Source organism: Canis lupus, chromosome 10, assembly GCF_003254725.2.
Source record: "Canis lupus dingo isolate Sandy chromosome 10, ASM325472v2, whole genome shotgun sequence".
Taxonomy (NCBI): Eukaryota; Metazoa; Chordata; class Mammalia; order Carnivora; family Canidae; genus Canis; species Canis lupus.
In genome coordinates this window covers 17,633,494-17,655,108 of record NC_064252.1, presented here as the reverse complement: position 1 = coordinate 17,655,108, position 21,615 = coordinate 17,633,494, and the positions used below count along the sequence as shown (strand labels likewise).

General features: G+C 58.2%; 2 protein-coding genes across 6 annotated transcripts; one reads left to right on the top strand and one right to left on the bottom strand.

Annotated features, from left to right (window-relative positions):
- Window positions 1–460: 460 nt before the first annotated feature.
- Window positions 461–11,505, bottom strand: DENND6B (DENN domain containing 6B). Its single transcript, XM_049115216.1, has 20 exons — window positions 11,323–11,505; window positions 8,181–8,219; window positions 8,064–8,106; window positions 7,350–7,462; window positions 6,925–7,005; window positions 6,203–6,308; window positions 6,005–6,084; window positions 5,860–5,922; window positions 5,523–5,578; window positions 4,880–5,002; window positions 4,710–4,805; window positions 4,518–4,612; window positions 4,317–4,384; window positions 4,113–4,178; window positions 3,927–4,016; window positions 3,800–3,853; window positions 3,394–3,503; window positions 3,199–3,301; window positions 3,034–3,108; window positions 461–2,953 (listed from the first exon to the last, which is right to left on the bottom strand). Exons 1-20 carry the CDS (start codon window positions 11,482–11,484, stop codon window positions 2,831–2,833), a joined length of 1,746 nt encoding a protein of 581 aa, XP_048971173.1. The 5' UTR covers window positions 11,485–11,505; the 3' UTR covers window positions 461–2,830.
- Window positions 11,483–18,186, top strand: LOC112665615 (collagen alpha-1(III) chain-like). Of its 5 annotated transcripts, XR_007413396.1 has the most exons (4): window positions 11,762–12,327; window positions 13,082–13,339; window positions 15,818–16,598; window positions 16,811–18,186. XR_007413396.1 is itself a non-coding variant. In XM_049115215.1 (2 exons), the coding sequence occupies exon 1, from the start codon at window positions 11,483–11,485 to the stop codon at window positions 12,128–12,130; it is 648 nt and encodes a 215-aa protein (XP_048971172.1). In that variant the 3' UTR covers window positions 12,131–12,327; window positions 12,918–13,009. The 5 variants fall into 5 exon arrangements, 1 of the variants encoding a protein (XP_048971172.1); XR_007413397.1 differs by having other exon boundaries at window positions 11,769–12,327; window positions 15,818–18,186; XR_007413398.1 differs by lacking the exons at window positions 15,818–16,598; window positions 16,811–18,186 and adding an exon at window positions 13,460–15,790 and having other exon boundaries at window positions 11,769–12,327.
- The last annotated feature ends 3,429 nt before the right edge of the window (window positions 18,187–21,615 follow it).

The following is a 21,615-nucleotide window of genomic DNA, read 5'->3' as shown; positions in this document are numbered from 1 at the left end:
CCTCTGCTGTCCCCCAGGGGGTCCGGGGACTGCTGCGCCCTGACCCACTCCCAGGCGCCACAACCCCCCCCTCCTCGTGAGAGGTGCTCCCCAGGTCCAGCCCCCAGGTCAGCAACAGGGCTCACCTGCCAGCTCCTGCCCAGGTTGGGGTGCTGAGCAGCAGCTGGACACCCAGGGACGAAGGAGGCCATTGCCCAAAGCCTCGCTCCCCCCACGATGCCCCCTCCCTGGCCCGTCCTTCCAGCACGCTCACTTCCTCCTGTCCCCTCCACACCCTCCAGCACCTCCTCCTGTTCAGCCCCCAGGTGACCAAGACGGCCCCAGCCCCACGGAGCTCCCAGGAGGCCCTGAGCCAGGTCCACACCGAAGCCCACCCCATCCCCGCTGCAGAGGACCCCTAGTGTTACCAGGGTTCACAAGAAGGCCAACTTATCAAAAAAGGAAGTTAAAAGACAAGCACTGTCACAGCAGAACGTTTTAATAACAGAATGTGGGAAGGCCGCTATCCCAGACTGGAAAGGAATCTTTAAATAAAGCACAGGAAGCCCCGGGGGTGAAGAACTGTCCTTCCTGTCCCTGCCACTCCCCCCTCCCCCCGCAGCCACCACACAGCCCCTCCAACCTCGAGGCCCCAGGGACCAAGCACAAGGCCCTCCGGGGCCAGTGGGCTCCTACCTTGCAGGCCCTCGGGGCTCTGGCGGGGTGAGGGGGGCAGGAGGGCCCCTCCTCCCTGTGCCCTCCTCACTCCTGCGCTGACCTGCTAGGGGACAGACCCAGAACACCAGAGCTGACCTCATCCCAGGCGCGAGCAAGGAAGCTTCTGGGGAGAGAATGCAGCGGGCAGGACTGCCCAGCTCCCACAGAGCCCCGACCAGAGCCACATCCGTGCAGGGGTCAGGCTGCGAGGGAGAGGGAGCCTTGGTGGCTGCCGTCACTCCTGGACAGGTGCTTCCTCGGCCCTGCGCGCTCCAGCCTGGGACTCCCCCCCGCTGGGCAGCAGTGCCCCTGCCCACAGTGGTCACCAGGATGAACTGCTGTGAGGCACAGCCAGGGGCCTCAGCCGCAGCCCTCAAAGCCCCAAGGGAGGACTCGGGGAATTGGGGGGACCTGGTTGGGCCACCCTGGAGCAATGGTGGCCAAGGTCCCTGGGGGCTCCGAGGCCACCCCGCAGCCCCTCCTCCCTGCAGCCTGTGGTCCTCCAGCCCTTTGGCACACGCACGACGGCAGACCACCTGGTGGGTGTGCAGTGCGGCCAGCACAGCCAGGGGGACGTCTGGAGCACAGCCCTCACCGTTGGGGTCACAGTTGTGAGGGGGGCCTGGGTCAACTTCCCAGGCTCCCTTGCAGCCCTGGCCCTCAGGAGGCCGAGGCTGGCACACGAGGGAGCCGGCCAGTCACAAGGAAGGTGCTGGCACCTTTGCAGATCCCCTTGGAGACCGCACCCTGGGCGAGGAGGCTGTGCGTCCACACCAGCCAGCAGGGCGGGCTGCCCAGAGTGGCACCTGAGGCCAGCGTGGGCCTCCCACTCCCAGAGCTTCAGCCTGTTTCTTCTGCAAAGATGAACCCACTGCTTCGGCCGGGCTCTACTCTGTTTAGCGGCCACGTCCTTGGAGGCCGCCTCACATGGGCTCAGCCACCCACAGACTGGCCACGGTCACAGGCTGTCCCGGGCCATGGGCAGGGCCGGCAAGTCCACAGTGGCGTTTCTGAGAGCAGCGGCCACGGTCATCAGGCGGCTCTGCCCAGGCGGCACAGACAGCGTAGCTCTGAGTCCCCGATCCGCAGGCCTTCAGGGGAGAAGGGGCGGCACCTCCAGCCTGCACCCACCATGCCCGCTGTGCCCACTCGCCATTGGGCCCCGCTCAGGGCGGTGGCAAAGCCCCACCCGGGCCTCGCCTAGGTGAGCTGAGTCGAGGGCTGGAGGTCGGGGGACTCACCTGCGGACTCACAGCGCCGCGTCCACACCTCGTGCCCGCCCGCCCTCCCTCCCTCCTGCTGCCGGCCAACGCCATCGCCCTATGCTAAGTCGCGACGGGTACCGTGGGGCCAGCGCTCCTCGGTGGCGCATGGGGCAGGTCCGCACCTCTGAGGGCCTTCCGCTCCCTGCCAGCGAGCCCGCTGCCCCGGTTCTAGCTGAGGGCACCCAGTAAGTCTAGGGTCCAACACCCGTTGGTTGCACGTGGCGGTGGGTGGGCCCCTGCGAGGGAGACAGCTGGAGCGCCTGCCCAACAGGACGCAGCAGCGGTCGGGGCTCCAAGAGTGGGACCAGGACGCCGGCCCAGACACTCCCGGCAGCCTCTGGACCAACTACAGGGCAGTGCCCCTCCCCAGCCCAGGACCACAGTGAAGGGCCCGCCCTCCCCCCTGCAGGTCGGTGGCAGCTACGGAGCAGGCGGTCCACCTAGCAGCTGCCGCTGCCTCTCTGGGGCCGGACAGCCTGGTAGGCCCAAGAACACATCAAATACAAGGCCCAGGGCGCCGGGGCTTGGGCAGGTGGGCACCGCAGGGGGACGGGTGGCCCTGTGCCCAGAGCAACGAGGGCTCACAGCCAGCCCCGCCTCATGGCCCCCGGGCCCTGCAGAGGGCAGGTGGGACCCAGGGGGAGGCGAGGCTCTGGCCACATTGGGGTCCACCCATAGTCAAGGGCCAGGCTGTGGTTCCAAATGCCACCTTTTACTGCTGGAACACCAGGGGTGCTGACAGGGCGCCAAGGTGAGGGAGCAGCAGCAGAGAGCTCGGCTTGGGGAGCTTGTGCTTGGCTGGGGCCACGTCAGAGGAAAAGGAAGCGTGATCAGACCCAGGCCCCTGGCCCCGGCCGCTTGACCCTGTCCTAGGGAGGACACAGGACAGCCTGCAGGTCCTTGGGCAAAGAGCCGATGACCGTCTCAATGTACAGCTGTGCCTGCCGGAGCGTTGCCTCCTTCACTGGGAGCTGGTGGCCTTGTGCTTGTACCTGCAGGGGCAGCAGTGGTCAGGGGCAGGTGACCTACACACAGGCCGGTGGAGGCTCCACAGGGCCAGGAGACAGCTCACCAGCTTCTCCCGAAGTTTCAGGACCAGGTCCACGACCTCCACCTCAGACTTGTCCTTCATCCAGGCCTCGATGTTCTGCTGGGGACATGACAGAGCCATCCATCACCAAGGCCCTCACCGTCCCCTGGGTCCCCCTTTCCTCCCCCGGCCCCAGCACCCCCTTACCGCCTCACAGATGGCCTCGAGGTGCAAAGCCTCCAGCTTGTGGGCCATCTCCTTGTACCGCTGCCGGTACCAGCCGTCGAAGTGTGGGGACTTGAAAAAACGCCTGCGGGTGGCAAAATGCGGGAGCTGTGGGCTGACCCCGTGTGCCAGGGCGGCCTGGCAGGAGCCTCAGGACCCTGAATGCCATCTACACACCTGTACAGGCCCAGCCAGTCGCCCTTGAGGATGCAGGTGAGCTGGGGCCCCGCGTGCTCCAGGCTGCGCAGGAAGTCATCCTGGCGGAAGGGGCGGATCTGGGGAGGAGTCTGAGACAGGGGCCTGGTGAGCTCAGGCTACTGGGGGACACAGCCCCACAGGCCTCGGCCATCAGCTGGCCAGGACCCTCCCCTGCCACACTTCTCAGCCACCTGAGGACCCATCGCCCCCACCCTCCCAGGACAGACCCCCGGACGGCCCCACCCAGACAGAAGGGCCTAGAGGCCCTCATGCGTGGCCCCATTTTTCTGTCCTATGACGGATGCCTAGAGCCCTGGTGCCTCCCATATGCTCGATGACCTCCTCCCTCCCAGACCTCCCCCCAGATGGCCACCGGGACCCGCACCTTCCAGGGTGTGATGCTCTTCTGCAGGGGCATGAGACTGGCCATGTAGTGCTCCTGGGGAGGGGAGGTTGGGAGTGAGCCTGGGGCCACGACCTGGTGCCCCCACCCGCTCTGCCCCGGGCCTCACCAGGGGGATGATGAAGCTCTGCGTGAGCTCCAGCAGGTGCCGTCTCAGCAGTGCTGTCTGTGTGTCCCACGGCCTCTTCTTCTGCAGCCCCTAAGCGGGGGGCACGGGCTGAACTCGCCACATGCACCCCTTTACCCAGAGCAGGCTCACCGCCCCACCCCTCCCCGGCCCTCCCCAGGCCTGTACCTTGAGCAGACGTTTGAGCAGCGCCTTGTCCCGGTGGAGGTGGGCCTGAGTACGCGGTGTAAAGGCCTGGCAGGACAGCAGAGTAGGCCCGTCCAGGAGGCCCCCTGGAGCCCTGCCCCACCCGCTCCCGCCTCCAGCCCCGGGCAGCAGTTCCCTGAGAACTCCACCCGCTGCAGAGGAGGGGCTGCAGCCCAAGGGGCACACACCTGGCTTGGTGTCCAGTGTCTTCAGCCTGGAGGGCTTTTTCAGCTTGACCTGCTTGGGAAGATCCCCTGGGGAACACACCCAATGCCAGGCCTCAGGGTTGCAGCCCGACCCACCCTGGGCTGAGCCTCTCGCTGGGTGGGCCTCTGAGCCCCCCGCCCACCTCCCCCGCTGCCTGGGCAGAGGCCAGGCCAGCCTCACCTGACATCTTGGGCTCTCCCACACGGAGGATGTGGGGCCAGTGCTGGAGCGTTTTGATAAAGAAAGGGTTTGTGACTCCTAGGACCACGTTTGGTCTAGAGAGAGGAGAAGAGAGAGAGAGAAGGGGCAGAGGCAGGCCCAGGGAGGTGGAGCAACGGGGAGCTGGAGGATGGGGACAGACAGGGCACTTACGGGGCCTGCGTGCGGGTGGTGAACTCCTTGAACTCGCTGTCATGGATGGTGAAGTAGGGGCGGTAGTCGCAGCAGAACTTGAGGGGCTGCAGGCAGCTGAGGGCGGGGAGGTCAGCAGAGAGGTCAGCCCCCACCGCTCCTACAGCCCCCTCCCCCGCCGCCTCGCCTACCTGATTAAGGCCAGCACCATCTCTGAGGACATGGCAGGCGAGGGTGCCAGGACCACCAGGGGCTCCCCGAGGAGCATGAGCTCCCACAGAGTCTGCACGTGGGTCAGCACGGGCTGGAAGCACCTAGGGCCCCGCAGAGGCGGTCAGGGAAGGCGGTTCCCAGCCCTTGGCCCACCCGCACCCCCGGCCAGGCGGGCCCAGCTCACACCAGGCACCGCCCTGGACAAGATGCGTGAGGACATCTGAGGATGCTCAGGGGTGTCCAGGGCCACCCCACCCTCTGACCGCGGCCTGTCTTGGCCTGGCCCTGAGCCCCCACACCGAAACACAGGGCAGCTGGGTCTCCGAGGCCTGGCTCCCTCACAGATGTGCCTGGGGAAGAGCAGCCTCACGCAGCAAGGAGCTCCCAACACAGCGGATCCTTCCCTCCTGATTTCTAGAACGTTCCTCCCCACATTGCCCACTTCCTCTTGGTAGTGGCAGCAGAGCCCCGGGCTTCTCTACAATTCTCCCTCATGGAACCGCCCCAGAGTTCACTTCTGGGGCCTGCAGTCCCTCTGGGGGCCCCACGCTGTGCAGGCTTTACCTCATGGGTCCCCTTCACCATTTACTCAGGCAACAGACAGCGGCCTACAGGGCTCACCTGAACAGGTCCAGTTCATGGACGCTGGTGAGGACCACTGGGGCGGGCAGCAGGTTCTGGGAGGAGGGATGGATGGGATCAGGACGGGGGAAGGCTGGTAGCTGGCACCCCAGAGCCCCGAGCAGCACCTTTCACCCCAGGGGAGCCCTGGGCACTGCACCCTTGCCCTGCACACCTCTGCACCCCCATAGCACTGGAGAGGGTGGGGGGCACCCAGCTAGCTTTGCTGAGGGTCTGGCCACCCCCACAGGGCCCCTAGCGAGTGGGGCAGGGACGCCTGGGCAGGTGGGAGGGTCGAGGCAGGTGCGAGGCCACTGGCCCAGAAGCAGGGCCCCACCTCATGGCTACACTGCTTCGGAGGACTGTGCTCAGGCTTGTCCATCCGGGATGGGACTCGAACCTGGGGGATGGAGGGAGTAGCTGCCAGACGGGAGCAGGCATGTCTATAGACCTGGGGCCCTCCCTCCCCAGCCAGCCCTCACCTGGAGGACGACTCCCATGACCGGCAGGTTCAGGGTCTGCCCCGGCACAGGCGCTGGCCACTGGTCTATCTCGTTGCACACTGTGGACACAGGTGGCCAGTGTCGGGAACCTGCCCCAAGCAGCAGCCGCTGGCCGGAGGTGCCGAGAGCTTCAGCCAGGGAGATGGTGCCATCTGGCAGCGCCTGGCAGCCACTCACCCGCTTCCAGGCAGGGGGCCAACTTGTCAAAATACTCAGGGGCGATGAGGCTCAGCAGCGCCTGGAACAGCCGGACGAAGGGCAGGCGGGACACCAGCACCAGGGACTGCAGGACCCGCAGGGCCGGTGAGAGGTCCTCCCAGCCACGCAGGCTCTGCGGGGCCCCTGATGCCGGGCTCATCCAGAGTCTACCCGGGGAGCGGCATCCCGCAAACTCCACAAGACAGCCGTCCCTGGGAATGGCCCATCCTGGACCCCAGGGCCAGTGGACAGAACACCCCAAGCCTGCCCCAGATGGGGCAGGGAGCCCTCAGAGCACAGCCAGGGCCCCGGGCCTTCACAGGGAAATGCGCATGGCCAGGATTTCTGGGATGATCTTCCCGGGACTCAAGCAGCTTTTGCTTATGGTGTCTGAGTTCAAGAAGGAAGTTGTTCTAATCTGGAAAGCATGAGCCCGCTCCCGTCAGCAGCAAGGAGCAGGGACATCGGGAGCTCACAGGGGGCTGCAGGTGCCGTGACGGCCAAGGCAGGCAGCAGCGCCTGTTCCCCAGAGGGCCCAGGAGGCACCTGCTCTCCAAGCCCTCACCTGCTGCCCAGGCGGGGTGGCCTATGTGGCCCAGGCAGTGAGCTGTGCCCCATGCCAAGTGGCTGGGGGCTACAGGACACGTGGGCACCAGCCCTGCCTCACAGCAGCACCACCCCAGAGCAGCCAGGTGGCTCACCTTCTGGAAGTAACCCCTCTTCACAGAACTGTCCTTCACCTGCCTGAAGTACACGTAACCGAAGTAGTGTGCTGGCTCCCTCTGCAAAAACAGCGTCAGCCGGGCCGAGCTCACTCCCCATGTTCCCTCCTGCCCACCCAGACCAGCGGCCAGGGCTGCAACCACTCTCTCCAGCCATGGAGGTCAGGCTGGGGGGTCCTTGGCTCACAAGGTGGCCGACCCCTCTACAGAGGGCACCTCTGCAGGCACTGTGGTCACAGCTCAAGGGGCCTGGGAGCATCCAGTGGTGAAAAGAGCTGCCTCACTCCCACGGAGGCTGGGGCGCCAAACCTACAGGCGTGGTGGGGCTTGCAGCACTTGGGAACCCTCGTGGTTGCTCGCACCAGGCCAGCCCTGGCCTCTGGGGAGAGGCAGCCCGCACTCACTTGCAATGACACAGGGGCCCCGCTGTCGTAGCGGCGGTCCTCAGCATGCCAGGGGCTCCTCTGCCCGCCGCACTGCCGAATGCGGAAGCTGAACTGAGTGTCTCCCAGGCAGCCTGGAAAGGGAGGCAGCCCCCACCCGGCCCATATCAGGGTGGAAACCCTCCTGCCAGCTTGAGGGGAGGGGACCACAGACAAGGCCACGAATGCCTCCAGAGAGAAAGCCCAGCCTGCCAGAAAGTCTGTGTCCTGATTCCTAACCTCAGTCTCAACCTAAACACCGCCCCCAACAGCAGCAGGGACAGCTGCATGCATGGTGCAGTCAGCTTGCACAGGGGCCCTAGGGGACACCGGGAGGCCCTGGTGTGGGGCCTGGTCGGCTGGTCTGCGACAGGAAAACAGGCCTGCACGGACGGCCAAGTCCTGGAGAAGAGCAAAGGCCAGGTGGCCACTGTGGTGGGATGTAAGAACCAGACCCCACCCATCGCTCTGCCTAGAGACACCCTGCAAATCAGGGTAACCTGACCAGCGCTGCTGCCGGGAGCTCTGGATGTCTACAGCGAGCAGGGAGCAGGGAGTGGGTTGGCGCAGGCAGGCAGTGATGCTGACAGTGGTCACGTCCACGCCTGGGCCATGGGGGTCCTGGACAGCCTCAGTACCCACCTTCTGCGTGTCACCCACCCCAGCCCCAGAGCCAACGTCCCAGGGATCGGCTACCTGAGTGCGAGTCGGGAAAGGACAGGTAGCAGATGCTGCTTTTCTGAAACACAGGAAACCAGGTGAGGGCCGGCTCAGGTCGGGGCCACGGCTGCTCCCAGGAAGGCCAGGACCCACCTCCTTGTCCGTGAGCCGGAAGTCACTGGGGTACACCAGCTGTGGGGACACAGGGCACCCAGTCACCTGCTGCCTTACAGGAATGCTTCCCTGGCGGCCACCGCCTCCTCTCCGGCTTCTCCGGCCCTTCTCAGCGCGAGTCCCCTTCATCCTTCCCTCCTGTCAGCTACCACACACGGGCCAGCTCCCCAACTCCCTTCTCGCACCCCTCCCCTCGTGCAACTGTGCTGAGACCTCCCTGCCTCCCTCACCCCAGGGTTCGTCCCCAGAGCTTCCAGAGGTGGTTTTCAGAACCCCCACACCCCCACACCTGCCTCTTTCCCACAGCAAGTGACCCCAGGGCTCTGCCTGCAGGTCCCACCTCCCCTCTGTTCCCCCTCCTGAACCCTTCCACTTAGCCAGAAGGTCTCGGGCTGCACAGTTCCCCAGGGCTTGCTCCCCTAGATGGGGCCTGCCCAGATTCCCCATTTCCTAGTCTTGAGTCAGACGGCACCGAAGACAGTGGCATCCCTGCCTGTGGACAGCATCCCGAGCGCTTTCATCCCAACCTCTGCTAGTCAGGAACCCGGAAGCTTCTGGCCTGTAACCCCCGCCCCAGCAAGAGCCCTAGGAGAGCACCCTGAGCCCTGCAGCGTCAGCAGCAGGCCCTTAGGGATGTAGGAGGCAGGCCACACTCTGGAGCAGCTGCGGCCTGAGGCTCGCTCTCGGGCTCAGCAGCTCTATGCGCCGGCCCAGGGCCAGAGCGGATTTCATTACAGGATCCCCCCAAAAGGCAGGGGGCCCCACGGCCCTCACTCCAGTGCACCTCTGAGGTGTCTTCCTGGGAGCTGGTGTGCCTTGGGCTTTGCTGCTGCCCTGGCCTTTGCTCTCCAGAGAGCACAGTGCTAGGAGTCTATGGGGGGGGGTCAGGAAACAGGGCTTGCATGCAAGGAGCTCCAACTTGCCTTGTCCCCCCAAACTCAACACTGAGGAGGAGCTCGGTTTAAGCTGAAGTGAAACCGTTCAATAAAAAAAATTGATTGTGAAAGCATCAAATGCTACTATTCCTCTTACTCTTCTCACCAAATTTTGTTTTGGAAATATGGCTGTTTTCATGAAAACGTCTACATGTTTTTTTTTTTTTTGAAAACGTCTACGTTAACAGAGTACTTTTATTTTAACGTCAGCTCAATAACTATTGTGTTTCTCAGCTTTAACTTCTAGTGCAGTAAACGTTGACACATATTCGTACAAAAAGCTTCTTGGGGGGACGCCTGGTGGCTCAGCAGTTCAGCGTCTGCCTTAGGCTAAGGCCGTGATCCCAGAGTCCTGGGATCGAGTCCTGCATTGGGCTCCCTGCAGGGACCCTGCCTCTCCCTCTGCCTGCGTGTCTGCCTCTCTCTGGGTCTCTCAGGAGTATATAAAATCTTAAAAAAAAAGGTTTTTTTGGCATCAATAACGTTCACGATTATAAAGGGTCCTGGGACTGTGCAGTGCCGGAGCTGGGGCGTGGGAGGGCACGACCACCACAGTGGAGGGGGCTCTGGGGCTCTCCAGGCAGAGCTCATGCCACAGGCTTCCCAGGGAGGCTGGGTAGGCGCAGCCAGGCCCCCTCCTCAGCTTATCCACAGGTTCCCGTCCCGCACCTACCCCCAAGGCCCTGCCTCACCCGCAGGCTTCACTGCACCTATCAGCCTGGAACCCCCTCCCTGTATCCCATGCGCACTGGGGGTCCCAAACCACTGTGTCCCTAGCACAGAACGTGAGCTCCTACAGGGCAAAGCCTGGCTGCTTTACTGGATTTAGTGGATGAGTGAGTGGAGAGCTCCTGGCCTTCATTGTTGCTGCCTTTTCTGAGGAACAGTTTCCGTCAAGCAGTCCCTTCTTCCCCGCCTGCCTCTCTCCTCCTCCTCCTCCAAGACCAGCCATGCCCGGCCCCTCCCTCTGAGCTGCATTTGTCCAGTGTCTGTGGATCACCAGCTCCTGGAAGGCAGCCTCTGGGTCTGCCGTCCACATTTGTGCACCGTGGACGATGCTGCGAGGTCTGCATTGCTCAGGCAGTCCAAGATGGGTGAGCACTGAGCAGGTGAAATGACCCCAAGCAAGAGGCAAACCTGATGAGGACCGTGTGGCTGTGCTGCTGATAGGCTCACGGCCAGACTCCCACACAGACCTCACGATTCAGAGAGGCCCTGCGTCCCCAAAACCCCCGGCCAGAGCTGTGCACCCTCACCAAAGGCTCAGAAAGTCACAGAGCCTTGAACAGGACTTGCTGAGAATCAGCTTTCTAAAAGTTCTAGAAAAATATACTTAAGAATGCCCTAAGGACACAGAAAAAGCTCTTAACTTCTGTGATTTTCCAAGGAATGTGAGCAACAGTGAGGATGTGGGCTCTGCAGCCCCAGGCAGATCTGTCACCTCCGGGTGCTCCACGGGGCTGCAGCAGCAACGCCCGCCTGGTGGGGATGGGCTGGCCAGGCGGATCCCAAAGTTCTTGACAAGGGTCCGCCCTTTCTGTTTGGAAGACTGGGGTCTCCCACAGGCTCTCAGGAGTCAGCACAGCCTTGGCACATGCCCCTGGCCCCCTGGCCGCGCACAGCTCCCGGGTCTGTGTCCTGACCTCGGGACATAGGAACGACCTTGTGACAGGGCCGGGGACGCAGGGAGGAAGGGAGGCTGCCCAGGGTGGGTGGGGGGCCTGCAGGCAATGGGGCACCCCAGGCCCCCGAGCGGGTGCAGCTGGTGAGCAGGACGCCTGCGGGCTGGAAAGGGCCCCAGCCTGCGTGTGAGGCCTGGTGAACGCGTAGGTGTGGGCGGAGGAGGCCGCGCGGCCGCAAACGTCGGCCGGGGAGTGTGGAGGGGGGAAGGGGGTGACCGCGCCAGAGCGGACTCCCACCGAGTGACCCCGCGGCACGGAGGGTGGAGGCCAGAGACCCGCCGGGCACCCCGAGGGCAGGGCCCGCTCTCCTGGTCTCGGGGGACGTCCTGGCAATCGGACCCTTCGTCCTCTGTTCGGGGAGGGCACTTTGAGGAGTGACCGGCGCCGGGCTTGCGAAGGGTCGGTCCCAGGGCTGCTCCCGGGATGCGGGGGGCGGGGGCTGGGCGCGTCCCCCGCCCCGCCGCCCCCTCCCCCCATGCCGCCGCCCCCGCGCGGCCCGCTCACCTCCAGCGCCTGGCCCAGCTCCAGGTCGAAAGTGACCACGCACACGCACTCCAGCCAGGCCGAGAAGCGCGCCCACGGTGCTCCCGCAGCCCGCGCTCCGGGGGACGCCGCGCCCAGGCGGCCGCGAGCCCGGCGAGGCCCGGCGCCCGACAGCGCGTCCATGGCGGCTGGGACTGCGCCCGCCGCGCGTTGCCGGGGGAACGGTTCCGAGGCGTTGCCGGGGGAACAGCCCGGAGGCAGACGCCTGGCGCCGGAAGGGACCGCGCCGCGAAGCAGTGGAGCGGCAGCTGCGGGCCAGAGGGGCCCTGCCATCGCGTCGGCGCCTCTGGCGGCCGGAGGACCGCCGTGCAGCGGAGCGGCGCCCAGCCCACCAACGAGAAGGGCCCGCGCGGGCCAGAGCGGCCGGAGCCAGGAGGCGGAACTTCCGGGGAGGTCGGTCAGGCGGGGGTCGGGGCTTCCGGGGGTGCCGCTCGGACGGGCGTGGCGCGCAGGCGGGGGGACCCTGTCCCGGCGGCTCTCGCCGCTCGCGTCAGGGCCAACACCTGCCGTCGTCGGCTCGGATTCCAGCCGGGTCGGGACGTTGCCCCGCGATGCCGGGTGTCTGCCTGTGGTCCCCCGCGGGGTCGTGTCCGCAGCCTCCCGCGTCGTGACTCCGTGGGCCTGCCCGCCGACCCCCCGGAGCCCCCGAGGCTGGGGCGGCACCTGCGCGCAGTCTGGGCCAGGACCGCCAGGTCCCCGCGGCTTCCCGGAGTGCGGGGCCTGCTGGGGGCCCGGTGCCCCGGGTCGCCGCGGCGGATGGGGCTCGTGATGTGCGTGCGCCTGTCCGAATCCCGGCCCAAAGCTGGTCACGTGCGCGCAGAATGAGGGACGTGCTGTGATGGGCCACGACCATCCTCTGCAGTGACCCCCGCCCTTGAACCTAAGGCGCCCCTGTTCCGAAGCTGACAGCGATGCGCCACTGAGTGTTCCCAAGCATCCCGTTAGGAAGTGTCCGATGCAGAAAAGGTCAGTGAGCTGCACCCCGGCCGCCCAGTCACCTGTTTTACCCTGTGTCCCCGCATCTGTCTCCATCCCTCAAGCCACCTTATTTTTAGATTACGTCCAAAGACAGTTGTAGACATCAGTGCTCTCCCCCACCAAATACTTCAGTGTGTGTATTATTAACCAGTACTTTTTAGTTCAGTTTTTTCTTTTTTTTGGGGGGGGTGGGAAGTAAAATAAATTTATTTATTTTTAATTAATAATTTTTTATTTATGTATTTACTTTGGAGTAAAATTTACGTGTAGTGAAACGGGTGGGTTTTTTTGTTCGTTTGTTTTTAAAGACTTTATTTATTTATTCATGAGAGACACAGAGCAAGAGGCAGAGACACAGGCAGAGGGAGAAGCAGGCTCCATGTAGGGAGCCCGATGCGGGACTCGATCCCAGGACTCCAGAATCATGTCCTGGGCCAAAGGCAGGCACTCAACCACTGAGCCACCCAGGGATCCCAGAAATAGGTGGTTCTTAGAATCACCATTAACTCAAAGAACTAGCAGGATAAGGAAGGAACAGCGCCATCCCCTCAGGAAGTCCCCTGTTGCCTCTTTTCCAGTCGAGCACCACCACCCTCCACAATTCCATGATTCTTTGCACCACGAGTGACCCTGTTCCAGAACTTCATAAAAGTGGAATCATACAGCGTGAAGTCTTGTGTGTCTGGCTTCTTTCACTCACCGTAATGTGTTTTGTTTTGTTTTGTTTTTTTTTTTTTTTAAGGATTTTATTTATTTTGATAGAAAACGAGGCAGCGTAGAAGCAGGAGGAACAGCAGAAGCAGGAGGAGAAGCAGGCTCCCCACTGAGCAGGGAGACGGATGCTGGGCTCAATCCCAGGACCCCGGGATCATGACCTGAGCGGAAGGCAGACGCTTAACAGACTAGGCCACCCAGGCGCCTCCACAATGTTTTTGATATTCATCCATTTTGTGGTGTATTTCCCGAGCTCATCCCTTCTTACTGCAGAGTATGCTTCTTTGTAAGTGTATTACAGTTGTTTATTCATTTATCCTATTGATCCTTTGCATTTCTATACAAATTTTAGTAGTAGCTTATCAATTCCTTTTTTTTTTTTTAACAAAGATTTTGTTTATTAAAGAGAGAGCACACAGGAGCAGGGGGCGAGGCAGAGGGAGAAGGAGAAGCAGACTCCCCAGTGATTGGGGAACCAGTTGCGGGGCTCAATCCCAGCACCTTGGACTGGATCCCAGGACTCTGGGATCATGGGTGAGCCGAGAGCAGACACTTAACCAATGGAACCATCCATAGCTCATCATTTTCTACAAAAAAACGAAAGAAGACCATGTGCTGAAAATTTCCCAGGAATTGCATCGAATCTACAGATCAATTTAGGGAGAACTGCCATCTCACGTTGCTGGTGTTCTATGCATGACGTGGCCATGACATTTCACTCCATTTATTTAGGTCTTCAGTAATTTTTCTTGGCAATGTTTTTGTTCATTGGGAATTGGAGCACACCCAGGTTTGATAATAGGCTAGGAGAGTTCATAGGATTTAGCATGTAGTCATTCTATGTCATTACATTATATCTTGATTTCAGTAAAAGGATACAAAATAAAACCAACAAAGAGAAAGACTCTTGGGGCAAAGTTTCGGGGAGACCAGCCTCCAGGGTCCTTTCTCAGTGGAGTCCCAGAGGAGGCACTTTAAATGTGTCAATGAGTTGTGATAGGATGTGAAATGTTGCCAACCAGGGAAATTCCTTAGAGAAACTTATTGGGAGTTTGTATTTCTTTCCTAAGGCCTCTGTAACAAATTGATACAAACTAGGTGGCTTAAAACAACAGGAACGTATTGTCTTACAGTTTGGGAGGCAGAAGTCAGAAATCAAGCTGTCAGCAGGTTTGGTTCCTTCCCAGGGTTGGGAAAAAGGATTTGTTTCAGGCCTCTGTTAACTTCTGATTGCTGCCTGCAAACCTTGGTTGGATTGTAGGTGTACCATCCTAATCTCTGTTTGTACATCGCCTTCTCCTCTGTGTCTCTTCTTGATTTTTCTTAGAAAAACACCTGTCATTGGATTTAGGACTGCTCTTCCCGTGCCCCCTCCCACCCCCCGAATCAAGGATGATCTCAAGATCCTAACTTAATTACATCTGCAAAGACCCTTTTTCCACAGATCATGTTGACAGGTTTGGGGTGGATATCTTTAGGGGAAGGAACACCATCCAGCTCCCTACAGGACCAGTCAGATAAGCAGCTCTGGTCCAGTGACTGCCCAAATTCCAGATGCCCAGAAAGAAAATGGGTGGTCAGTAGAAGTCACATTGAGTTTAGACATTATGAGCCCCTCTGATCACTCCTTGGAGTGATGGGAACTCTCCTGAAATCCATGTTCCCAGATGCCCACCAAGGGTTAAGTTGGTAAGCAGGGGCTTTCTATGACTAAGTGGTTAGCCGGCTGCATCAACTCTTTTCTGCACTCCCTTTTTTTGTTAAATTTATTCCTAAGTATTTTATTCATTTTGATACAATTGTGAATGGAATTTTTTCTTTCTTTTTAAAGTATAATTAACATGCAGTATTATGTTAGTTGCAGGTGTACAATATAGTGATTTAACAATCCTATGTATTACTCAGTACTCATCACAATAAGTGTACTCTTAATCACAGTCACCTATTTCACCCATCCACTCACCCACACTTTTCCTGTGAATGGAATATTTTTTCTTAAAAATTCTCAGGGGCACTTGGGTAGTTCAGTCAGTTAAATGTCTGGCTCGGTTTTGGTTCAGGTCATGATATTGGAGTCCTGGAGCCCCTTATCAGGTCCTGTACTCAATAGGGGAGTCTGCTTCTCCCTCTCCCTTTGCTCTTCCCCCCCATAAATAAATTTAAAAATCTTTAAAAATTTTTTTCAGATTACTTGTTGCTGGCAAATAGAAGTATAACTGCTGTTTATCTATTGATATATCATCCTCTGACTTCGGTAAACTATTATTTCTAGTAAGGCTTTTTTTTTTTTAATAGATTCCTTAAGATTTTTTTTTTTTTAGGATTTTATTTATTTACAGACAGTGTGTGTAAGAGCAGGGGGGGGGTGGGCGCTCAATCTCACAACCCCAAGATCATGACCTGAGCCGAAACCAAGAGTTGAACACTTAACCGACTATGCCACCCAAGCGCCCCTTTCCTTATATATGTATATTTAAGATTTTATTTACTTATTTTAGAGAAAGAGGGACAGAGCATGGGGGGGAGGGAGGTGCAGAAGGAGAGATAGACTCCCCGCTGAACAGGGAGCTTGATCCCAGGACCCTGAGATCACGACCTGAACCAGAGGCATCTAGATGTCCAAATGACTGAGCCACCTAGGCGCACTGTCCCTTGTGATTTTTTTTTTATGAGTGTCCCTTGTGATTTTTAAATAGATAATCATATCATCTGTGAATAAAGGTAATTTTGTTTCTTCCTTTCTTTCTTTTTTTTTTTTTTTTAGGTTTATTTATTTACTCATGAGAGAGACAGAGATAGAGGCGGAGACACAGGCAAAGGGAGAAGCAGCCACCCTGTGGGGAGCCCAATGTGGGACTCATCCCAGGACCACACCCTGGGCCAAAGGCAGACACTCAACCACTGAGCCACCCAGGCATCCCTTGCTTCTTCCTTTCTAATATGTATGCCTTTAATTTTTTTCTTGCCTTATTGCACTAGCTGGAAACTTTTGTACAATGTAGAAAGATTTCAAATATTTCTTCTATTCCTTGTCTTTCTTTTCCTTCTGGTGTTCTCATCCCATGTCGGGTACACCTTTTGCAGCTGCCCCATCATCGTCTTTGGCTGTTCTCTTCTGTGCTTTTCGGATTTTCTCCTTATTTTTCAGGTTTTTTTTTTAAAGATTTTATTTATTTATTGAGAGAGACAGAGAGGCACAGGCACAGGCAGAGGGAGAAGCAGGCTCCATGCAGGGAGTCCGACGTGGGACTCCATCCCAGGTCTCCAGGATCATGCCTGGGCTGAAGGCAGCGCCAAACCGCTGAGCCACCCGGGCTGCCTGGTAGTGATACTTTTTACACGATGCTGAATTTGGTTCTTCATTCATTCTTGCTGATTTGCATGACCATCTTGTGTCATTTCCTTTCAGCTTGAGGAACTATCTTTGGTACTTCCTATAAGGCAGATCCGTCAGCAATGAATTTTCTATTTTGTCTGTGAACGTCTTGATCTCACCTTCATTTCCGAGGATTGTATTTTTGGGTATAGAATTTTTTCAGTGACAGGTTTTACTTTTCCTTTTTTTTTTTTTTTTTTTTTATTTATTTATGATAGTCACACAGAGAGAGAGAGAGAGAGAGAGAGGCAGAGACATAGGCAGAGGGAGAAGCAGGCTCCATGCACCGGGAGCCCGACGTGGGATTCGATCCCGGGTCTCCAGGATCGCGCCCCGGGCCAAAGGCAGGCGCTAAACCGCTGCGCCACCCAGGGATCCCAGGTTTTACTTTTCCTTTGGCACTTTGGATGTGTCATTCTATTGCCTCATGGTCATTGTCCCCTTATGAAATTTCAGCTATTAGTTGTATCATTGTTACCCTTTATGTGATGGGCCATTTTACTCTTGCTGCTTTCATGGTTTCCTGTCATGACATGCAGGAATTTGGTGATGGCATACAGAAGTTCAGATCTCCCTGTGTTTCTCTCATGTGGGCCTATGGATCAGTAGTCTTATGATGCCCTGGCTTCTGTCTGGCTGAAGTGTGGCGGTTCTTGTAGAACAGGATAGGACCACACTTCCTCCTGTTCTGATGGCACTCAGAAGGAAGTGTTTATTTTATTTAAGATTTTATTTTATTTTAAGATGTTATTTATTTATTCATGAGAGACACAGAGAGGGGAAGAGACATGGGCAGAAGGATAGGCAGACTCCCTGTGAGGAGCCCGATGCAGGACTCGATCCCAGGACCCCGGGGTCACACCCTGGGCTGAAGGCAGATGCTCACCTGCTGAGCCACCCAGGCATCCCCCAAGGTTTTATTATTTTTAAGTAATCTCTGCACCCAATATGGGGATCAAACTCATGACCCTGAGACCAAGACTCATATATTCTTCTGAGCCAGCCAGGTGCCCCTGGGCAGCACTCATTTTACACCACAGTTTTACTTTTTTCAATTTATTGGTGAATAATTTTGCATTTGGTGTTCTTAGTGATAGAATTTATTTTAGTTGATCCTCCTCCTGTGTCAGAAATACTGAATTCAGCTTGGCTCTATTTTCACCATTTTGTGTACACTATAAGGCAGTTTAGAAGAGAAGTCTGTTAGGGAGCCATACATATTAATATCTTAAGAGCAATTACAGAAACAAGGATTGTGGTAGCTCTACATATTTTCTCTTTGCACATTACAGTGGGTTTTTAAAAAAGATTTTGTTTATTCATGAGAGACCCAGAGAGAGGCAGAGACACAGGCAGAGGGAGAAGCAGGCTCCCTGCGGGGAGCCCGATGCAGGACTCGATCCTGGGACCTTGAGATCACAAGCTGAGCTGAAGGCAGATGGTCAACCCCTGAGCCACCCAGGTGCCCCGCACATTACAGTATTTACTTGTATATACCGACCATTTTCTTCTCTCTCCTTTCCAGTTTTTAAAATAAACAGGTGGTCGGAGGTTATCTATTATTTCACTTTAACATAAGGGCATAAGAGAATACTCAGTGGGACGGAAACAGAATTCAAGGAGTACGAAATGCAGCCAACTGTTGCTATAGGGGCGTCTGTGACTGCAGGTGTGCTCATTATCAATGCTTATTCTTCACCTGTAATAAGGACAGATGCATCTTGTTAGGTGAAAATAAAGTGTTTTGTTGTTTTTTTTTTTTTTTTCAAAGATTTTATTTATTCATGAGAGACAGAGAGAGAGGAGCAGAGACACAGGCAGAGGGAGAAGCAGGCTCCATGCAGGGGCCCTGATGCGGGACTCGATCCCAGGACCCCGGGGTCACACCCTGCGCCAAAGGCAGATGCTCAGCCGCTGAACCACCCAGGCATCCCTGTTTTGTTGTTGAGTGGACATTCAAGTATGTTTGAAAGGATGCAAACAGAACCCAACTATCCAGAGGGTTAGACTCTACCTGTTTTCCATTTATGCTTCAGCTCCCAATCCACTTCTGCTTGCTTGCTTGCAATAATGGAGCTGGATCCTAGAAGCATTTCTCTTCTGCCTTTGGCAGGATGTTAGGTTTTGCTGGTAGAGAGTGTGGGAGAGTCCTGGTCTAGGTGTGCATTCTTTTTCTTCTCCCACTGGGCAGCTGCCAGAGCCATAAGTGGGAGACTTGGAGTGGTGTTGCCTCTGTGAATGGCTTCCTACTCAGTTCAGCATCAGGCTGTGGGCAAATTCTCAGGGAATCTCATAGACCCCCCCTCCCCCAGCAGGAGGCTTTCCAGGCTTAGCTGGCCTGCACCTTGGAGAGCTGTATTCCTGTCCATCAGCCTCTGCTCATATCACCGCTATCCCTGGACAACCCAGGGAATGACTGTTGTCCACTAGGCTGCGGCCACACAACCCAGCAACACAGCATGAATTCCCACCTTGGGGAGGGAACCTCCCTTCCAAGTTATGGAGGGAACTCTGTAGTCAACTTTCTTGACTATAGAGTTCTCTTTACTCCTTTGTAATTCATCTCCTACTATTGGTAATTTTTATTTAATTTTTTATTTTAAAAAATATTCATTCATGAGAGACACAGAGAGAGGTAGAGACGCAGGCAGAGGGAGAAGCTGGCTCCATGCAGGGAGCTCGATGTGGGACTTGATCCCGGGTCTCCAGTATCACACCTTGGGTCAAAGGCAGGCGCTAAACCCCTGAGCCACCCAGGCGTCCCTATTGGTAATTTGTATATCAAACTTTCTGTGAAGTCATTTTATGGTTTCTGTCCTGTTATTGGACGGTGACTACTGACACAAGAAGGAAGAAACCAAGCAGGGAAAGGCTATGAAGTGTGCGTGTGTGCATGTGTGTGTGCAGGCTTGAGATTTGAAGTAGAGGGTCAGGGTAGCCCTCACTGAGAAGGGGACAAGGGAGGAGGATCTAGGAGGTAATTTAGTAAGCATAGCAATGACCAGAGGAAAGCGTGGGTACGAGGGCTGTGGTCGGAGGTCATCATGATCAGAACCCAATGAACTAGGGGCAGTGTATGGAAACGGGAACACATCACATAGAACCTTGTGAGTAACGGCAAGGACTTGGGTTTCTGGCCATGCCAGATGAGGGTTGGGGAGGGACGGGATGGGCTTGTTCTCCTTGGATCTCTCTAGGTGTAAGCTATGCTGCTGGAAGCTGCTCTCTGGCAAGAATGCCAGAACAGAAGCAGGAATGCATTGGGAGGCTGCTGTGTAGGTAAGAGAAACTGGTCTTGGACCCGTGTGTGCTTGTGCAGAGCTGGCCATACTTAAAAGTGGAGGGATGGGACGCCTGGATGGCTCAGCACTTAAGCTCTGCTTTCTGCTCAGGGCGTGATCCTGGAGTTCGGGGATTGGGTCCCACATCCGGCTCCCTGAGGGGAGCCTACTCCTCCCTCTGCCTGTGTCTCTGCCTCTCTTGAATAAATAAATACATTTTTTTAAATTTTTTTTTAATTTTATTTATTTATGATAGTCACACAGAGAGAGAGAGAGGCAGAGACACAGGCAGAGGGAGAAGCAGGCTCCATGCACCGGGAGCCTGACGTGGGATTCGATCCCGGGTCTCCAGGATCGCGCCCTCGGCCAAAGGCAGGCGCCAAACCGCTGCGCCACCCAGGGATCCCGATACATTTTTTTTTTAAGTGGAAGGATTTGCTGATAATTCCAGTGTGGAATCTCAGAGGAGAAGGGTCCAGGCTGACCCCAGGCAGTCTGGCCTGAGCATAGGAAGAACACCAAGATAGAGGATTGCAGGCGCTCATAGCAGAAAAACCAGTGGGACCATCTCTGGTTGGTCCTCTGGCCCTGATCCCCCTTTCTGCAGCTCAATCTGCTGCGATGGCCTTCGAGGGGCCTTTGCACGGCTGGCAGGGCGTTTCTCCTCTTGGTTGTAGGGCCAATCCATTTTTTTTTTAAGATTTTATTTATTCATTTCAGAGAGGGAGAAGGAGGAAGAAAAAGGGAAAGAGAATCTGAAGCAGACTGCGCTGAGCGCAGATCCCAACCCGGGGCTGGATCCCCCACCGCGAGGTCACCCCCTGAGGTGAAGCCAAGAGTTGGATGCTCAACTGACTGAACCAACCCCTGCGCTGAGCGGATGCTTTTTTTTTTTTTTAGCTCCCAACTCCTGGAAGTTCACCCTGCAGAACTGGCCAGGTGCCTGGCCTGCAGGGTGCCAGGGAAAAGTGCTCAGGCGAGGAGCTCTCCGCAGACGTTCTGCTCTAAGGCCAGCCGAGGGGAAGCCGTGCCTGCGCCCCGCCCGCCGCCAAGCCGCTGGCCCGGAGCACGCCGACTTTGGAGGAGAGCCCCCCAGGCCGCCCCGGCCCCGAGCACGTGACGTTGCAGGGGACGCGGTCCGCGAGCTGCAGGTCAGCCAGCCCTCGGGGCTGCACCGCAGCACCGTCCGCGCGGACCCGAGTTAATGAATCTCGTTCGCAGACTGGTTGGCCTGGGTGCTACGCGGCCCCTACTTGAGTATGCGCAGCCCCCCCGAGAACCGCGGGGCACGGGGTCAGGCGCCAGCCGGGTCCGGGCGCAGGGGCCTCCGCGGGGCACACAGGCGCCCGCCGCAGACCCCCGCGTGCCCGGCACTTCGGGGCGCATCCAGGGGCGAGGAGGGGAGGGCCGCCGACGACCCGGAGCCCCCGCCCCAGGTGCGCGGTCCTCACGTCGCCTCTGGCCCCAGCACGGGCGGTTCTGCGGCCGATCAGGCCTCCGGAGCAATCGGTGCTACGTCAGCAGGACGAGCGACCGGAGAAGGCCAGGCCGCCCCGCCCCGCCCCGCCCCGCCGCGTCCACGTGAGCGCGCGCCCCGCCCCTCAGCCCCGTTCACGTGAGCGAGCGGCCCGCCCAGGTCCGGCCCCGCGCGCCGCGTAGCCCCGCCCCCGCCGCGTCCACGTGAACGCGCGCCCCGCGCCGCCCCGCCGCGCCCACGTGAGCGAGCGGTCCGGCCCCGCCCCCGCAACGTCTACGTGAGCGCGCGCCCTGCCACGCCACGCAGCCCCGCCCCCGCCGCGCCCACGTGAGCGAGCGCCCCGCCCCCGCCCCGCCGCGCGTCCCCGTGCCAGACGCCGCCACCCGGCGTGCGCGCGCGCTCCCGCCGTCGCCGCCGCCATTTTGGAG